We start from the raw sequence: 19007 nt of genomic DNA on the forward strand, positions 1-19007 counted from the left end.
TTTCTTGGCTTCATACTACTGGTGAGAAAGAAGCCAGAATAGACATCGGTGTTTCTAAAGGGAATCAGTGACAACACTGAACACTTGCTATTTCCTAGAACATCTTTAGAGTGGCATTGCTTAAAAAAACAAAAAACTGGCTTTTATACCCCTCTACATTATCATTATTTTTGCTTCATTGTTGTTTGTCCAAAAATAATTTCCAGATACTTCCACAGCAGGTAAATAGGATTATTTCCCACAAAAGCAAACTATTTCTTTTTAGCTTCACAAGAAACAGATTCTTTTACCTACATCATTGAAAGAGAAAACAAAAATGAGAGGATCCTGCATTTGAACAGCAGCTTCCCAAATTCCCCAAGTCTGGAGGGGAAGGGGAAGCTTGGAGGGTAAAGAACAAGTCATGCTGTAAACGTCTGTATTGTGGCTGTATTGTGGCTAGGAGTGAGGGTCATCAATTTGTCTGACTCCTGTTCCGAGGATTTATCTTCCGATGTTTGAGAAGTTTTCCTTTTCTTCTTCTGAACTCCTGAGATTGGGACAAAGAAATGGATGGATGGATTTGATTTTGTTTTTTGTTATCTGCAGTGCTTTTTTTGTAAAAGAAAAAGGTGCCGGAACTCACACATGTCATACAAACCACCTTGCCTACCCTACAAGGTTCCATCCCAAAAAGGTGCTGGAACTCTGTTCTGAGTGTTCTATGACAAAAAAAGCCCTGGTTATCTGAAAACCATCACTTGGCCTTTCACTGACCTGACTCACTGCTTGATCAAATCTGTTAGAACAGACCTCCCAACCTTTCTGGGTTGGCCTGGAGCAAAAAGGGAGAAGCAGAGAAATGTGTGTATGCGCACGTGCACAAACGGGCACGCACACAACACCACCAGCATCCACATGCTTGCACAAGTGGGCTGCACACACCCATGGCGGTGCTGGCGGCAGCACTGGCACCCGCGTGCCCATGCAAGCGGGATGCTAGCACTCGCAAAAGGGCCGCTAGTGATCGTGCGAATGCACAAATGGGCTGCTAGCAACCGTACAACGCTGGCGGCACTAGCACTCCTGTGCATGCACAAATGGGGCTGCTGGCGTGAGTGGGGGGGAGCACGCACATGTCCGCGTGCTCACCAGCCATTCCCATGGCCCGCTGGCCAACAGGCTGTGGCCCAGTGCCGGGCTACGGCCTACAGGTTGGAGACCCCCAAGTTAGAATATTCTTCCCACTTTGGTGTGGTGGCCTAGAGGTGAAAATCTCTCCTCACAATCTGGAGGCTGTGAGTTCGATTCTAGGTAATGGCAGATATTTCTCTCTCTGAGTGCAATGAGTAATTATCTGCTGTGAACATTGTGTAGGCATCAGGAAGGGCATCCGGCCTTTAAAGGCTCAAGCTCTGATCAGTCACCCTGACTCCACCCCACAATGCAAGGGATTACAGGGTCACTAAAAGAAACAAAATTCTTGCTGCTTTGGGCGCCTGGGTTTTATTTGAAAATTCAGCAGCATTTGCAGAATGGAGTTTATTTATTGAGAGAGAAATGCATGAAACACGGTAAATATCTGGGTAGGATCAGTCCTCAGCCATTAGTAGCTCCATAGGAACATTTGTGCTATTTTCCAGAACACAACTACTCAGGAGGGATGGGACAAACCAGTTTTCTACTGAAAAGCAGCAGAGATAAGCTTCAGATCAGTTCAAGGACTCAGCAGTAAGCTATGGAACTCGGCTGGGTATGTCTAATCCAAGGAAGAGAAGGACTAAGAGTGACATGATAGCTGTCTTCCAATATTTGAGGGGCTGCCACAGAGAACAGGGGGTTCATCCTATTTTCTAAAGCACTTGAGGGTAAGAAAAGAAGTAATGGATGAAGTATCAATTAAAATAGAGCTGAAGGGACCTTGGAGGTCTTCTACTCCAACCCCCTGCTCCAGCAGGAGATCCTACACCCTTTCAGATAGGTGGCCCGCAATCTGCAAAGTTTCACCCTTTGGCCAGTCGCCTCTATGGCATGACTTTCAGTCCTAATGGACTCCCCAGCTGGTAGAAATCAGACTTGGGGAAGGGAGATTCATTTCCCAGTCCCCATCTTGCAGCGACGTCACCGGAAACTCCCAAGCACCCACAATTTCTGGAGGCAAGCTGTTCCACTGGTTAATTGTCCTCACTGTTAGGAAGTTTCTCCTTAGTTCTAGGTAGCTTCTTTCCTTGATTAATTTACAAGAGAGAAGCAACCTAGAACTAAGGAGAATTTTCCTGAAGATGAGAACAGTTAACCAGTGGATTTAAAAAAGAGTTTGGACAGCCATTTGTCTGGAATGGCATAGGGCTCCAACTTGAGCAGTGTGTTAGACCAAAGTTCCCCAACGTTTCCGGCTTTGCGGACCAATTGGGGGTGGGGATGGATCTGTGTGAGCGGCTGGCAAGCATGTGCACACAAGCAGCTCCATTGGTGTGAGTTCCATGCATGCCTACTGCTCACAGAAAAGGAGAGGGCACGCATGAGCTTGCCTGCTGCTTGCACAAATGGCCACAGCCCAGTTGCGATTCTATCAGGGCCCACAGGTTGGGGACTCCTGGGTTAGACTAGAAGACCTTCAAGGCTCATTCCAACTCTGTGATTCTGTATTCAGAATAACTTCTCACAGGAAGGACAAGATGTGGCTGCTTTAAAAAGCTGAAGACTGTCTCTTTTTTTGTTGAACTGAAAGTGCCGCCCAGCCGTTTTTAATTTCCCCACGAATAGACACACGGACAGTAGCACTTGTGGGATGGCAATTTAAGGCAGCCTCATTGAAGTGAAAGTGTATTGTCAAGGTAATAATTTAACAGCTAACCAGCTTTTATAACATGAGATATATGATATAATGTTGGGAATGACTCAGCAGGGTCTATGTCCCTTTAGGAGCCTTTGTATAAAAGGAAGGCTCTGCTGCTGTGTTCTCTATCTTCTGTTTCCTGCTGTAACTGTGGTTTGTTGGCTCCTGCTGTATTAACACATGTATGTATATTGTTCCTGGTGTACGATATTGTAGATAGTGTAAGATAAACCACCATTTAATATAGAACACTGTTTACCGTGTTTACTCCTGGGTTATCTCAGCGCAGTAAAACTGCGCATGCTCTAACATGTACCCACTGCTGAACTTGGGGTTTCTCTCCTCTTGATATTTCAAGAAATCAAAAACCACCACGCAATGGCGCATTTTGCCAGTCTTCCAGGCTGGGGGACAAAATGTCATTGGCAGAGATCATTCCAAAAACCAAAAATATGATTTTGGAAGCTATCGGTTCAGGTCCTTCTCCAGATTCTAAATCAGAATGATTCCAGGTAGTCCTCAGCTTACGACCACAATTGAGCCCAATCTTTCCATTCGCCAAGCAAGAGAGTTGTTAACTGATTTTTGCCCCATTTTACAACCTTTCTTCCCACAGCTTTTAAGGGAGACACTGAAGTTGTAACACCGTAGTTAAGTGAATCTGGCTTCCCCATTGACTTTGCTTGTCAGAAGGTCCTAAAAGGTGATCATATGATTCCAGGATTTCATAAATACATGCCAGTTGCCAAGTGGCTGAATTTTGATCACATGACCATGGGGATGCTGCAATAGTCATAAGTGTGAAAAATGGTCATAACTTTTTCCAGTGCTGCTGTAACTCTGAATGGTCACTAAACAAATGGTTGTAAACTGAGGACTACTTACTACTATTCTCTTACAGAAGCAAATCAGACTTACTGATGCACACAATGAGTACCACCAATGCCAGCAGGAAAGCAGTCAGAACTCCTCCCAGGATGGTGCCCACAGCGAAAGGAACTGCAAGAGGAAAAGAGAATAGCAGGCTCAGAGCTTCCTCTTAAATAAAGCCTTCCTCTCCTTTGCTCCCTGGAATGTAGCTCACATTCCACAAAATGATCTGGGTTGATCTCCAGAAACCTGACCATGGTTGGAGCTGGAGAATTCCAAGAATTCTCAAGGCCAGAGATGAGAAAAAAACTTCAAGCTACATCTGCCCTGAAGTAACAAGGTTACTTGTTTGGGTCTGATTATTACTTGGATGGGAGGCCACTAGGAAATCCCAGAGCTGTAGACTTCACAGGGAGGTTAAACAAAAATCCCGCAAGGCAATGGGAAATCTTTCCTTCCACATTTACATGAAGGAGTCCAGGAAATCACCAAGAGTCAAGTCAAGCTTGACTTGATGTAGGCTTTAACCAATTAATGTAATTAGGAGTTAACTAAAATCTGCCCCTTCCCCATGCAGGTGTATTTCCTGCATTGCAGCAGCAAATACACAAAAACCTCCACTAGGATCTTCTAATCAAGATTGTTGAGGCATCCCTTGATTTTGCCGCTGTTTATTCCCTGGGACAAGAGTCACTATCCAGACCTGGCCACCTTTTCTCTAAGGCCAGTAGCTCCTCTCCACTTCTGCCTCTCACCAGTCTTCTCCTCCCAGCCCACAACCAGGGGCTCTGCAAGGCTGGCGTGTTCCACGTGGCATCGATAGCGGTCTGTCTCCTTGGGACTGATCCGGATGCTGAGCCAAGCATGATAAGTCCCATCAGAATTGGGAGCAATGCTCTTCCGAAAGGTTTCCTCCTCCCAGATGACCCCGTCCCTTCTCCATGTGGCGTTGATCTCCTTGGGGTAAAAGCCAAAGGCTTGGCAGACCAGCGTCTCCACCAACCCAGAGGGATCCATCGAGTGGGTGACTTTCACTGTTGGGATCTCTGCAAAGGGATGAAATGAAGAGAAGTTCCGCTTAGCAGTCTCTCTGTGGTAACACACAAGTGGGAAGCTGGAATGGAAAGGATTTTGAGCAATCATTTGAGGAACTGGCTCTCCCCATTTACGTTAGCCTGTCCCATTAGATCCAGAAGAGAAGGGATGCTGCTGATACCATGGCGGGGTGGTGCGGTGGTTAGAATGCAGTACTGCAGGCTAATTCTGCCAACTGCCAGGAGTTCGATCCTGACTGGCTCAAGGTTGACTCAGCCTTCCATCATTCCGAGGTGGGTAAAATGAGGGACCCAGATTGTTGGGCTCAATATACTAACTCTGTAAACTGCTTAGAGAGGACTGTAAAGCACTATGAAGAACTATATAAGTCTTTACTGTTATCTGTCAGTACAATTGATGGGTCAGTGGAACTGCTTGCCTTCAGAAGTTGTGGGTGCTCCAACACTGGAGGCTTTTGGGAAGAGAAGGGACAACCATTTGTCTGAAATGGTATAGGGCAGGGGTGTCAAACTCAATTTCATTGAGGGCCACATCAGCATTGCGGTTGCCCTCAAGGGGCCGGGTGGGTATGGCCAGGGTGGGCGTGGCTAGAGTGCATATGGCCTACTGGGTGGGCGTGGCCAGCTCTACATCGTTCGCATCGAGGGTGCCTATGAGGGCCTGGGCAGGAGTGGGACAGATCTGAGGGTCTCTGGCAGAAGGAGGGTCTCTGGGCCAGGGCCAAGGCAGTGGGGGTCGTTAAACTGTTTCAAGAATGGCTTTGCGGGCCACATGAAACCCCCAGGCCTTGTGTTTGACATGTCTGGTATAGGGTCTCTTGCTGGACCAGAGGATTGGAATAGAAGATCTCCCAAGATTCCTTCCAACTCTGTTGTTCTGTTATTCAGGTCCAGGGCAACAGTCCTTCTCTGCCATGGCACCCACTTATCAAACATTTTCTCCCCCTCTCCCCAATAATAGGTTAACTATGTCCCTTTTGAGGTTTCAGAAATCCCTCAAAACCTGGTTATGTCGTCAGGCCTGGGAATCCCAAGGAACTGGAGACTTGTTTAGTTTCTTCACTATTGAGATGAATATACTCAATCTCTCTCCGCCTGAGGTTTGTATATTTTTAATTTTAATAGTCTGCCACATTAAATGTTGACTTTTTAATATTTTTAATTGTTCCTTTAATAGACCGGTAGTCCTTGATTAGATAACTTTCAAATTGTCTGTTTCTCTCCGGCAAAAGGGAACCCACCAAATTTCCCTTCTGCTTGTTTTCAGAGACATCAGCCTCACCTTTTCTTCCAAATGCTTCTTTCCCATATTCCAGGAACTTCAGCAGCAGTCCAATGCAGATCTCCTCCAGGAAAAGCTTGTTTCGCTGGAGTCTGTCCAGGTCGGCCTCCCAGGCCCTCTTGATCAGCTGTGCCTCACGATCGATTGCTGTCCAAGTGAGGGTCTCCTTGTCAAAGTTGAGGAAGTCCCTTCCATCATAGCTGTATTGGTCATACCCTCCTTTGCTCCCATCTTCCCTGAGCTCACAGCCGTACATTTTCTGCCAGGTGTGAAGCCCTGGAAACAACAACAGGGAAATTCTGTTTATATATAGCACCACAGCGCAAACAAAGAGTACAGTCACCAAGTGCTTTACTGCTCAACTGTTTTAACCTAACAGGAAATAGGAAACCCTACTTGGAAGAAAAGAGCGTACAGTACATACCATAGATCCAAGCTTGTGAACACTGCCATCTACTGGCTGAATACTACTGTAGTTGTTACACAGAAATATATTCCAACAATGAATTCCAACACTATCAGGGAGAGGGGCAGGAATGGGGAGCAGCCTCCATTCTGGGTTGCCCCTCCCAACAGGGACAAAGGTTTGGGAAGAGGAAGCTTCTAGAATTAGAAGGTGATGGGATTGATAAGGGTAAGTACAGCAACACCTGTTCCTTCCAGAACTATTCCCAAAGTAGAACTGGCTTATATTCCTCTTTGGTGTCCATGCTAAAGATGCTGGGTGAGAAACTGGGAGACTGTGAGTTCTAGTCTAGCTGGGTGACTTTGGGCCAGTCTGTTTCTCTCTGTCTGAGGAAAGAAAAGGCAACAGCAAACTATTTCTAAAAAAATGTTGCCAAGAGAACTGAATGGACTTGCTGGACTCAAGACTGTCTCAAATGGATCGAATACAATAAAAATTATAAATACATTCAGTGTACTCACTTCCTTATTCTCACATACAAAGTGTTAAGCCACTTAGATCTTTCTGGAAAATTGATCCACCTTTCTCTCCCACCGAGCACCTCCAACAAATGTCTCCTATTTCTTATTGCCATCTCACATGGTATAATTATTTATCTTTCTCTTTGAAGACAGTCCAGATAATGAGGAAAAATAGATCAATTGCACACACATAAGCAGAATTTGCAAAATGCCTGGCTAAGCGTAAAAACAACCTCAAATATATCATGGGACAAGGCAAAATTCTGGGAGTTGAAGTCCAGACAACTTAAACTTATTGAAGCTGAGAAACATTCTTCTAAGTCAGGGCTTTTCAACCTTTTCACCCATTGTACTACTGTTAGGATAAGGCAATGTCCGAGTACCACCAGTTGCCCAGCAAGGTGTCAAAAACTTGACCCCCCCCCAAAAGGAAAAAAATGATAAAGTACAGGTAGTCCTTGACTTACAGCAATTCGTTTAGTGACTGTTCAAAGTTACAACGGCACTGAAAAAAGAACTTATGACCATTTTTCACACCTATGACCGTTTCAGCATCCCAAGGGTCATGTGATTTACATTTGGATGCTTGGCAACCGATTCATATTTATGATGGTCACATTGTTCCAGGGTCATGTGATCGCCTTTTGCAACCTTCTGACAAGCAAAGTTAGTGGGGAAACCAGATTCACTTAACAACCATGTTACTAATTTAATTTATCTCCCTCCCTCTCTTTCTCTCCCTCTCTTTCTCTCCCTCTTTTTCTCTTTCCCTCTTTCTATTTCTCCCTCCCTCTCTATTTCCCTCCCTTTCTTTCTCTCCCTCTCTCTCCCTCTTTCTTTTTCTTTCTCCCTCCTTATTTCTTTCTCCTTCTCTCTCTCTTACTCCCTCTATTTCTATCTCCCTCTCTTTCTCTCTCTCCCTCCCTCTCTCCCATTGTCCCTCCCTCCCTCCCTCCCTCCCTTCCTTCCTTCCTTCCTTCCTTCCTTCCTTCCTTCCTTCCTTCCCTCCCTCTTTGTCCTTTCCTCCTTCCCTCCCTCCCATTGTCATTTCCTTCCTTCCTTCCTTCCTTCCTTCCTTCCTTCCTTCCTTCCTTCCTTCCTTCCTTCCTTCCTTCCTTCCTTCCTTCCTTCTCCATTTTTACCAAGAAATCTGATGCCCATTTAACTCTTTATGAAGCAATGGAGGAAAGTTGGTGAAGATCTATCAATGATACTTGGAGGTTGCTAGCTCATTTAATAAGCTTTATTCCAGCAACAGAAACACCTCGTATTTGCTCAGTCGATCCACACACTCCAACAATGCTGCTGTGGACCTTGGGGCAGGAAGGCACCCTTCACACGGGAGGGATGGAAGACGCACCAAAGCGCCCTTTGCCCTGCTCGCCTTCTGCAGATGCAGCCAGAGTCCTGGGTGGGGGGTGGTCTGGGGCTGAGGCGCATTGAGGGAAGCACAGGCCAGCAACTCACAACCAGCTGCTCTTGAAGGATGGGGGCACAAAGCCGGCCAGACAGGGCTCGGAGCAGTTGACTGTCCCGGACTACAGCTGTGCTTCTACCTTTCCCAGGGTGGCCCCCGCAGTGGAGTGCAGCGCAGGGCACTAGCATGCCCCACTGCCACAGAAGCGGTCCGCCAAAGCAGCCCCTTCACCCCCGACAGGTCCTGGTGCCTCCCGCTGCTGGAAAACTGCAGTGGCAACATAGCAGGGCTTGTGAAAAGTGGGGCAGGTGGCGATGGCTGCTCCTGGCGCCGGCCAATGGCAAGTAGGGTAAGGCCACTCCTGCTCGAAAGCTTGGCACCTGGTAAGGTGCTTGCGCGGGGCTCTCCCGGGGCCAAACGGGAAACGGCCTCCCCCTCTCCGTGCTAGAGCGGCATCCGCAGAGGCGGCCCTACAGTTCGGTTTTCTCTTGCAGAAAGCAAGCTGAAACTGAGTGAGGGAGATTGCCAGGAGCGTGAGATCGACGTTTCTCAGCAATCTCTGGCAATCTCCCTCACTCGGTTTCAGCTTGCTTTCTCTTATAGAAAGCAAGCTGAAACCGAGTGAGGGAGATTTCAGGAGTGTGAGATTGGCGTTTCTCAGCAATCTCTGGCAATCTCCCTCACTTGGTTTCAGCTTGCTTTCTCTTGCAGAAAGCAAGCTGAAACTGAGTGAGGGAGATTGCAGGAGCGCGAGATCGGGGTGGGACAGCTTCCTTCGCTGGCCAGGTGGTGGCCACAGCAGGCATGGAGGGCTTTGACTTCCCGGAGCTGGGAAGAAGGAAGCTGAGCTTGTTCCTGATCCTTGTGCACTGTAGCGGGGCAGCTCCGCCCAGGGCCAACTGCTCCTTCCCGTGGCTCCCAGTGCGTGCCTGGAGGATGCTGCAATCCACATACTCGCTCAGCCTTATCTATGCCGAGACAAGGACACAGCAGGGAGAAGCGGAGGGAGAGGAGGGGAAGGGAAGGGAGGAGAGGAGAGGAAGGCACCGACGCCGTGCCTCCCTCACCTGCCTTCCACCACAGAAGCCTTCGCCAGCTGGAATCAGCACTTCACGGGAGCCTCCGCATCACAACCAGGCGGAAGAGCAATGCACAGCCAGGTCCCCGGTTTGGAGATGTCTCAGCCGATCAGGCTTTTAGATCCCCCGTTCCAGCCAGCCGCTTTCAAGGGCAGCTACGGGTTGTCAATTGATAAACATGGGGAACAGTAGCAAGCCATGGCGGCAGGCACTGGGTCACATCTCCCGCTCGGCAAAAATAAATCACCTCAGCAGGTCTTAAGTAGAGCTACCAAATCTGGGTTGCTGATATCCAACAGGCGAGAGAAGGCCTCGCGAACAGGACAGCGACACACAGCAGTGGCGTTGCTCAGGGCCGGAGGGGAGGCCGGGCAGATTGCAGGCACTGATGGCAGTGCTGGTGCGGAGGGCGCTCACGCGTGCAATCACACTCTGGCCCCGAGCAGCGCCTCTGCCGTGCGGATCTATCCCACTTGCGTGTGTGTTTGCCCTCCGCGCCAGTGCCCGCAATCTGCCCGGCCTCCCCTCCAGCCTCAAGCAGCGCCTCTGCCATGTGGGGCTGTCCTGTTCATGCATGCGATCGCCCTCCACCCCAATCAGCGCCTCTACCGTGCAATCACCCTCCAGCCCCAAGCAGCGCCTCTACCATGTGATTGCCCTCCGCCCCAAGCAGCACCCACAATCTGGCCTCCCCTCCACCTGCTTTACACAACTCCTGGGCCCCTCACACCTGGTTAACCCTCCCGCCACTACGCAGGGTAAGGTGACCACCCCTGCCCCCACCCAGATCCCCTCGCCTCCCCCAAGCGTTTGTTTTACTAACCTGCTTTCAGCTGCATTCTGTTTTTCCGTTCCCTTCTCAGCTTTCCCCACGTGTTTGTGGGACTATCGGTAAAAAAGAAAAAAAAAGTTCTCTGAGACTTTCTAACTTCTCGCGATATCTCGCGAGAAGTTAGAAAGTCTCATGGAACTTTTTTTTTGTCCCACAAACACTGAAAGCTGAGAAGCGAATGGAGAAATGGAATGCAGCTGAAAGCAGGTTAGTAAAAAATGCTTTTTTTGACTTTTTTTTCACATTTTTTCTACAGTGCTGTTTAACTGGTCCTTCACGTACCACCAGCCATGTGCTCGTGTACCACTAGTGGTACGCGTTCCACCGGTTGAAAAGCCATGTTCTAAGTCACATGGGTAGGCAATCTCGGCTCTTTTATGACTCGTGGACTTCAACTCCCAGAATTCCTGAGCCAGCATGGCTTAGCATGGAAACCTCTCCCTTTCCCCTCAGCATGGCTGGCTCAGGAATTCTGGGAGTTGAAGTCCAGGAGTCATAAAAGAGCCAAGGTTGTCCACCCCTGTTCTAAGATAATGGGCTCTAATAGGAAGTTACTAAAAGAGAGGGATATGGGTGATTTAACCACAAAATTCTGCGGGTAAGTTGCCTAAAAGCCACATCCTTGAACTGCAGAAAGGGCAGAACAAGACACGTCAAGAATCTCCCAAAATCTGAGAACCATCAAGCTTTTCTTGAAAGACCTCTATTGCCCGGCTCATGACTTCCATCTATCCATTCTCCCTGGTTCCAGGGATCCATCCTCTGAAGGCCTCTTAGATCCCTACTTGGTCCCTGGGCCAGCAAAGTGTCAGATGTTGGCTTGGCAGTCCCACAAAGAGCTCTGCAAGTCCCCTCAGTTCTTTCAACCTTCCCCACAGATCACTCTCCTCCCCCCGTCCCCCGTTTCATGCGTTCTCATCACCAACCGAATTGGTTTAAAATGGTCTACATCTTTCACATCTGAATATACACACACACACACAAGCATACACACACTCCTTGCATTTTCTGGTGCTGCTATCACCCCTGGATCAGCTCGTTGTATTTAGGACTTTGGAATTAAGGGAAGGAAGTGTGAAATGTTAAAAGTTTGGCTTCCCACTCATTTCCCCACTCCTCAGAAGCTTTGAACTGGATTGAAGAGAAGAGTAAAATTAATGTTGTTTCTACTTGGAAACCGCTTTTGGACTCTATGCTTGAAGTGGGGGGAAAAATAAAACTTTGATTTTAGGTCTTACCAGTTAGAGAGGTTTGTTGTTATAGAAATGGCTCGTATATATTATTATGTAAAAGTAAAAAGTTGAGGATGTATGTTATTGCCCCTTATTCCACTGTGCCAAAGAGAGTTGGAAATCAATACTTTTCTTTTTCTCTTCCCCTTTATCCATACATTTTCCCCTTCCCCTTTTCCTCCCCTATTTTCCCATTGTTTTCATTTTTCTTCATATTTCTCTGTTTTATATTTTAATAAACTAATAAAAATTTAGGGACGCGGTGGCTCAGTGGGTTAGGACGCTGAGCTTGTCGATCAGAAGGTCGGCAGTTTGGCGGGTCGAATCCCGAGTGCCGCGTAACAGAGTGAGCGCCTGTTACTCGTCCCAGCTTCTGCCAACCTAGCAGTTCGAAAGCACGTAAAAATGCAAGTAGAAAAAATAGGGACCACTACAGTGGGAAGGTAACAGCGTTCCGTGTGCCTTTGGCGTCTAGTCATGCTGGCCACATGACCACGGAGACGTCCTCGGACAATCGCTGGCTCTTCGGCTTTGAAACGGAGATGAGCACCGGCCCCTAGAGTCGGAAACGACTAGCATGCATGTGCGGGGGAACCTTTACCTTTACCTTTAATAAAAATTTGAATTAAAAAAAACAGCTTTGAACCATCATCTACAATAGGGGTCCCCAACCTCTGGGCCATGGCGAAGCTCCATTTACTGCGAGCAGTTGGCACTCATGGGCACGAGGCTCCATTTATGTGGGCGATAGGCACTCATGCACAAAGCTCCATTTATGCCACCGGTAGGCATTCAGGTGCAAAGCTCCATTTACGGGAGCGATAGGTACTTGCTCACAAAGCTCCATTTACACGAGTGGCAGGCACTCTCATGCAAAGCTCCATTTACGCGAGCGGTAGGCAGTTGTGTGTGAAGTTCCATTTATGCGAGTGGCAGGCACTCGCACACAAAGCTCCATTCACACGAGCAGCAGGCAGTTGTGTGTGAAGCTCCATTTACGTGAGTGGTAGGCACTCATGCACAAAGCTCCATTTACATGAAGCAGTGTGCATGTACCCACCACTTGCTCATATGGAGTTGTGTGCACAAGCACGTGCCTGTTGCTCACATAGAACCATCCCCTCTCACTCACCCCGCCAGTCTGCCATACCAGAAAGGTTGGGGGACTGCTGATTTACAACCAACAGGTAGGTAAACTGGAGTTGCCTCTGATTATCCACTCACCCCCACTTTGGTTATATTGTTTCTTGAGGTTCTCCATATCTCTCCAAAGCCTCAGCTCATCGCTGCGGGCCTTCTCCGTGTTCCATGCCCAGAACTGGGGGTCCTCTTCCTCCACTTTCTTCATCCAGGACAGTCGAGGTACAGCCCGCCTTGTCTTGCTGTCATAGTGACCGCCAAGGTGGCCATTCAGGGAGGCCACGGCAGTGAACCAGGGGGTGTCCTGCTTGGGTTCCCAAACTGTGGTGTAGAAATAGTGCAGCGTGTGGGAGCGGGAATCTGGGAAAGACAGGGGGACAGAGTGACAAGGTTGTCAGCAATTAGGTCTATCTCAAAGCCATGTAAGGAACTTTCCGTTTTCTAGATCAGGGGTCTCCAAACTTGGCAACTTTTAAGATTTGTGGACTTCAGCATGTCTGGCTGAGGAATTCTGGGAGTTGAAGTCCACAAGTCTTAAGGTTACCAAGTTTGGAGACACCTGTTCTAGATCATGTTGTTGAACCAACAGGTCTATGTTGAGAGGCCTCCTTATCAAGCAGTGTGGAGAAAATAAATATGTAGCAAACAAAATGGAGGCTGCCTCTTTTTTCCTCTTTGACTTTTAGATGTGATCTGGGTCAGACCAAGCTCATCTCCTTGCCAGACCCAAATCAACCCTCCCTGCCACCAGACAAAGCCCCCTGCAATCCCATTTCAACCAAAGAATACAGGAATCACCACCAGCTTACAATACATGTAGTTTTTTTAGGACTGGAAACTTTGTTGTTAAGTCATACAGATGTAACTTAATAGTGGCAGTTCCAACAGTCCTGTTGTCATGGTTAAACCAGGATCACATGCGTTGTTAAGCAAGGGTCTCATTGTGACCATGATTTCCAGCTTTCTGCTGGTTTCCCCATTGATTTTGCCTGTGGGAAAGGTTGCAAATTTTGATCATGTGACTGTGGAGATGCTGCATTGGCCATAAGTATGTGGTCCGGTTGCACGTACCACTTGTTAGGGACTGTTGGAAGTCTGACTGCATGGTTGTTAAAGGAGGACCACCTGTACAGCCCAAAGGCTGTCCTAATAAAGGAACCGTTACATAATAATTTGGATGCTTTTAGTGTTTTTATTGGTTTTACTATTTTTATTGTTTTAAAATGCTTTTATCTTTAACTGTAATGTTTCTTTTCTTTGTTTAACTGTAAGCTGCCCAGACTATTGACTGAAATGAGCAGCCATAGAAATTGAACAAATGAAGAAACAAGCTGAGAAATCCCAACATTCCATCCTGAATCAAGAACATGCCCTCCCCCTGCCATTATCTCAACATTTCAGCTCCTTCTGTCCTGGCCACTTTTTACAGAGGCGCGATTGAGAGTGTTTTCACAAACTGCCTCAATGTTTGGTTTGGTGGTAGCAGAGCCTCAGATAGAAGGTCCATACAGAGTGGTGAGGACAGCTGAGATGATTACTGTATAGGAAGCTCACTTCTCGTGATTCAGGACACTGCTTATAAATGGTATGTGCTTAGAGCTCGAAGCATTGTTAGAGACCCCTTGCACCCACTTCACGGTCTGTTTCTGTTGCTCTCCTCTGCGAGGAGGTTTCAAAGTATTTCTAGCAGGACTACTAGATTCTGTGACATCTTTGTTCCTTATGCCAGGGTTCCCCAACCTTTCAGAGTTAGTGGCATGGAGTGAGGTGGGGGAGAGGGAGGAAAGAAGAGATGGTTTGTTGGGGGTGTATGAATGCATGTGCACATGCACAAACACCTGTTGTTTGCATGAGTGGGGCTGTGAGCGCTCGTTTGAGTGGGGCTGTGAATGCCCGTGACACTCATGGCGATGCTCACATGAGTGGGGCTGCAAACACTTGTGATGCTCACACTAGGGGGCTGTGAATGCCCGTGCCGATGTACAAGTGAGGCCGCAAATGTCCGTGCGGACATGTCCGTGTGGGGCCACAAACGCCAGCGCCAACGCTCACATGAGTTGGACCGCAAACACCAGCAATGACACTTATACAAGTTGGGCTGTGAATGCACACAATGATCAGGGAAATGCTCACGTGAGCAGGGCCGCAAACACCCATGATGTTTGTGGCAACACTTGTGCAAGTGGGGCTGTGTGTGTGCGTATGCGCATCCAGGTCAGCCACTCACATGGCCCACAGTTTGGGGACCCCTGCCTTATGCCATCCATCTTGTAAATTCTCAGGATTCTTTTTTTTTTGCCATGTATTCGAACTAGACTGTGACGCTTCTCTGTGTCATATGTGTGTGTGTGTGTGTGTGTGTTGGTATATCAATAATGGTTACCTTTTGAGAGCTGAATGCAACAAAATTTAATTTTAAGATATGCTGATTAGTGTACCTTTAAAGTGACAATAAAGTTCTATCTGATTCTATTCCTGAAAGGGCCAGTCTGCCTAAAATTAACCCCAAATCTAAAGATAACTTGCTAGCTTTCCCAAACTTCCTCCAGCAAATCAGATTTCTTGTCTTGCAACCCTCAACTCTACACAGGAAGTCCTGGACTTACAACCGTCCATTTAGTGACCGTTCAAAGTTACAACGGCATTGAAAAAAGCGACATGACGATTTTTCACCCTTACAACCGTTGAAGTGTATTCGTGATCATGCGATCAAGATTTGGACAACTGGCATGCATTAAAGACAGTTGCGGTGTCCCGGGGTCACGGGATCACCTTCCGCAACTTTCTGACAAGCAAACTCATTGGGGAAGCCGGATTCATTTAACAACCTTGTTACCAACCAAACAACAACTGCAGTGATTCACTTAACAATTGTGGCAAGAAAGGTCATAAAAGCACTGCGAAACTCACTTAATAACTGTCTGTGTTACCAACAGAAATTTTGGGCTCAATTGTGGCTGTAAGTTGAAAAACTTCCTGTGTATACAAATAAAACTCTTTGTATGCGAATAAAACTCGGGTTTCCTCTTCCTTAAACCATGCAGTAATTCTCGCAGTGAGCAGAGTTCTTCCCTCAAAGTTGTGCTCTGTATGCCTGGATTTTCCACAATGCAATATCCTCACTGGCCCCACATTTATTTATTTATTTATTTGTTTTTATAAACTGCCCTTCTCCCGAGGGACTCGGGGCGGTGTACAGAATAAGGTAGGTATACAGAATGAACAATAGTGAAAAAAACAATAGTAAAAAACAAACTGGGACCCCAATTCGAGCTATCAGGCCAGGCCGGACTGCTGGAACAGGTAAGTTTTTAAGTCGCGCCGGAAGGTGCGGAGGTCGGGGGCCATCCGGATTTCGGTTGGTAAGCTGTTCCAGAGGGCTGGCGCACCCACTGAGAATGCCCTCCCCCTGGGGGCCAACAGCCGACATTCCTTGAGCGGTGGCACCCTGAGGAGGCCCTCTCTGTGGGAGCGCACAGGACGGTGGGGTGCTGACATTGGCAGAAGGTGCTCCCGTAGGTAGTCCGGACCCATGCCATGTAGGGCTTTGTATGTCATTGTTAGCACCTTGAACTTCACACGGGAGGCAACTGGAAGCCAGTGCAGCGCACGGAGGAGAGGTGTGATATGGGAGTATCGGGAGGCTCCCAAGAGTGTCCGTGCCGCTGCACTTTGCACCAGTTGAAGCTTCCGAGTGGATCTCAAGGGCAGCCCCATGTAGAGAGCGTTACAGTAGTCTAGGCGAGAGGTCACAAGAGCATGGGTGACTGTACGTAAGGCATCCAGGTCCAGATAAGGCCGTAATTGGCGAACTAGTCGAACCCGGGAGAAGGCCCCCTTGGTCACAGCTCCTATGTGATCTTCCAGGGAGAGCTGCGAGTCGAGGAGGACACCCAGGTTGCGGGCCCTATCAACAGGGGGTAGTAACTTGTCCCCGATGTTAAGGGATGGGATGTTCTGAGTATCCTGGCTTGCCGGTACGTACAGCCATTCAGTCTTGTCCGGGTTCAGTTGAAGCCTGTTCCTCCCCATCCATTCCCGGACCGCTTTCAGGCAGCGGGACATCACGTCGAGGGCATCACTGATGTTGTTTGGAGTTGAGATGAAAAGCTGGGTGTCATCAGCATACTGATGGTACCCTACTCCAAAGCTGCGAATGATCTCGCCCAGCGGCTTCATGTAGATGTTGAACAGGAGAGGCGAGAGGACCGACCCCTGAGGGGTCACATGCTGAACTGGGCATATTTTGGCCAGGATTTGAAGGGGATGAAACTGAAGGAAATTCCCTCCCCTATCTGCCTATTTACCATTTATCTACTCTTTGGTCTATTCTCCCACTCTAATATTTTGTCTCTGTTCTATCTCTCCATACAGTTTATCTAATCTCTCTCTCTCTAATTTTATGCCACTATTCTATCCATCCATATATCTTCGATCTACCTCTCTCTCTCTCTTCTCTCATTCTCTCTCTCCTCTCTCTCTCTCTCTCTCTCATCAGTCTCTCTCTCTCTCCTCTCTCTATCATCAATTCTCTATCATCCATCTATCATCTCTCTATCTGTCCTATCATCTCTCTCCTCTCTCTATCATCAATCTCTATCATCTATTCTATCAGCTCTCTCTATCCTCTCCCTCTCATGTCTCTATCATCTCTCTCCTCTCTCTCTCATATCCATCCCATCCCTCCATCTATTCCATCCCATCCATCCATCCATCCATCTTCTGTCTGTCTGTCTGTCTGTCTGTCTGTCTATCTATCTATCTATCTATCTATCTATCTATCTATCTATCTATCCCCACATACGGGATATCACATCAGTGATATTCAACACCATTAAACTTCTATCTATCTATCTATCTATCTATCTATCTATCTATCTATCTATCTATCTATCTATCTATCTATCTATCTATCTATCTATCTATCTATCATCTATCTATCTATCTATCTATCTATCTATCTATCTATCTATCTATCTATCTATCTATCTATCTATCTATCTATCTATCTATCTATCTATCTATCTATCTATCTATCTATCTATCTATCTATCTATCTATCTATCTATCTATCTATCTATCTATCTATCTATCTATCTATCTATCTATCATCTTCCAGGCATATCTGAGCCAACCCATATCCACAAGACGATACAGGGAATGCAAACACTCTGCCGCCATCTAGTGGCTAGCCGAGGTTCTCCACCCCACATTTGGCAGCCCTATCACCCACCCGCCCCCCTCCCAAATCAGACAGCCCCTCGTCGAGCGGTTCTCAGCCCCGCAGCGGAAAACTGCAAAGCTCCTCCCGGTGAAAGTGAATCCAGCAGCAAACAAAACAAGCCGCTTCATCATTGCTTGACGAGCCCTGCGCAAAAAAAAGCTGAACCGCCGAAAGCGAAAGTTTACTGAAAGTGCGGGAAATTCCTCCCCAATTAGGGAAGGAGGAGAGGGTGAGGAAAAGTCCCCGAAGGGCTGCGTTCACACAATACGCCGAACCGGAGTTAACTCTTCGTTATCCCGCGGGTGGATCTTTCTTTCTTTCTTTCTTTCTTTCTTTCTTTCTTTCTTTCTTTCTTTCTTTCTTTCTTTCTTTCTTTCTTTCTTTCTTTCTTTCTTTCTTTCTTTCTTTCTTTCTTCCTTCCTTCCTTCCTTTCTTCCTTCCTTTCTTCCTTCCTTTCTTCTACCCTATCCCCACACCCCTTCTATCTCGCAAGAGCACCGCACAAAAAAACCCCACTCTTCGTTATCCCGCGGGTGGATTTCTTTCTTTCTTTCTTTTTCTTTCTCTTTCTTTCTTTCTTTCTTTCTTTCTTTCTTTCTTTCTTTCTTTCTTTCTTTCTTTCTTTCTTTCTTTCTTTCTTTCTTTCTTTCTTTCTTTCTTTCTTTCTTTCTTTCTTTCTTTCTTTCTTTCTTTCTTTCTTCCTTCCTTCCTTCCTTCCTTCCTTTCTTCTACCCTATCCCCACACCCCTTCTATCTCGCAAGAGCACCGCACAAAAAAAAACCCCACTCAACACGGAGCCTTCGGGTGCGTCACACCCCAATCGTCCCAAGCTAAAGCGCTTGGGCTTGGCACCATGGGACCTGCAGTCCCATACAGTGCGTAAGCCCCGCACTCACCTGAGCCTCCCACTGAGGTGAGGACCAAGGCCATCGCAGCCAGGAGCCCCATCGCAGATGCTTCTTAAGGGCCCCCCCTTCCCCCCCAAAAAAAGAAGGTCACCCTCGGTTCACGGTCGAGGAACTCGTAACCGGAGGCACGATCGGTTGGCGGTTAATTACTCAGCCGTGCTAAGATCTCAAGTTCTGCAAACTAGGTGGAACCCAGGAGGAGGGGAAGAGAAAGGGAGGCGT

General features: G+C 47.5%; 1 protein-coding gene across 1 annotated transcript; it reads right to left on the reverse strand.

Annotated features, from left to right (window-relative positions):
- Positions 1-325: 325 nt before the first annotated feature.
- On the reverse strand, positions 326-18954 carry LOC308661232 (major histocompatibility complex class I-related gene protein-like). Its single transcript, XM_081316136.1, has 6 exons — positions 18774-18954; positions 12737-13012; positions 6026-6301; positions 4444-4734; positions 3737-3817; positions 326-529 (listed from the first exon to the last, which is right to left on the reverse strand). Exons 1-6 carry the CDS (start codon positions 18823-18825, stop codon positions 402-404), a joined length of 1104 nt encoding a protein of 367 aa, XP_081172262.1. The 5' UTR covers positions 18826-18954; the 3' UTR covers positions 326-401.
- Positions 18955-19007: the final 53 nt, after the last annotated feature.

Source organism: Vipera berus (genome assembly GCF_964194415.1).
Source record: "Vipera berus genome assembly, chromosome: 2".
Lineage (NCBI taxonomy): Eukaryota > Metazoa > Chordata > Lepidosauria > Squamata > Viperidae > Vipera > Vipera berus.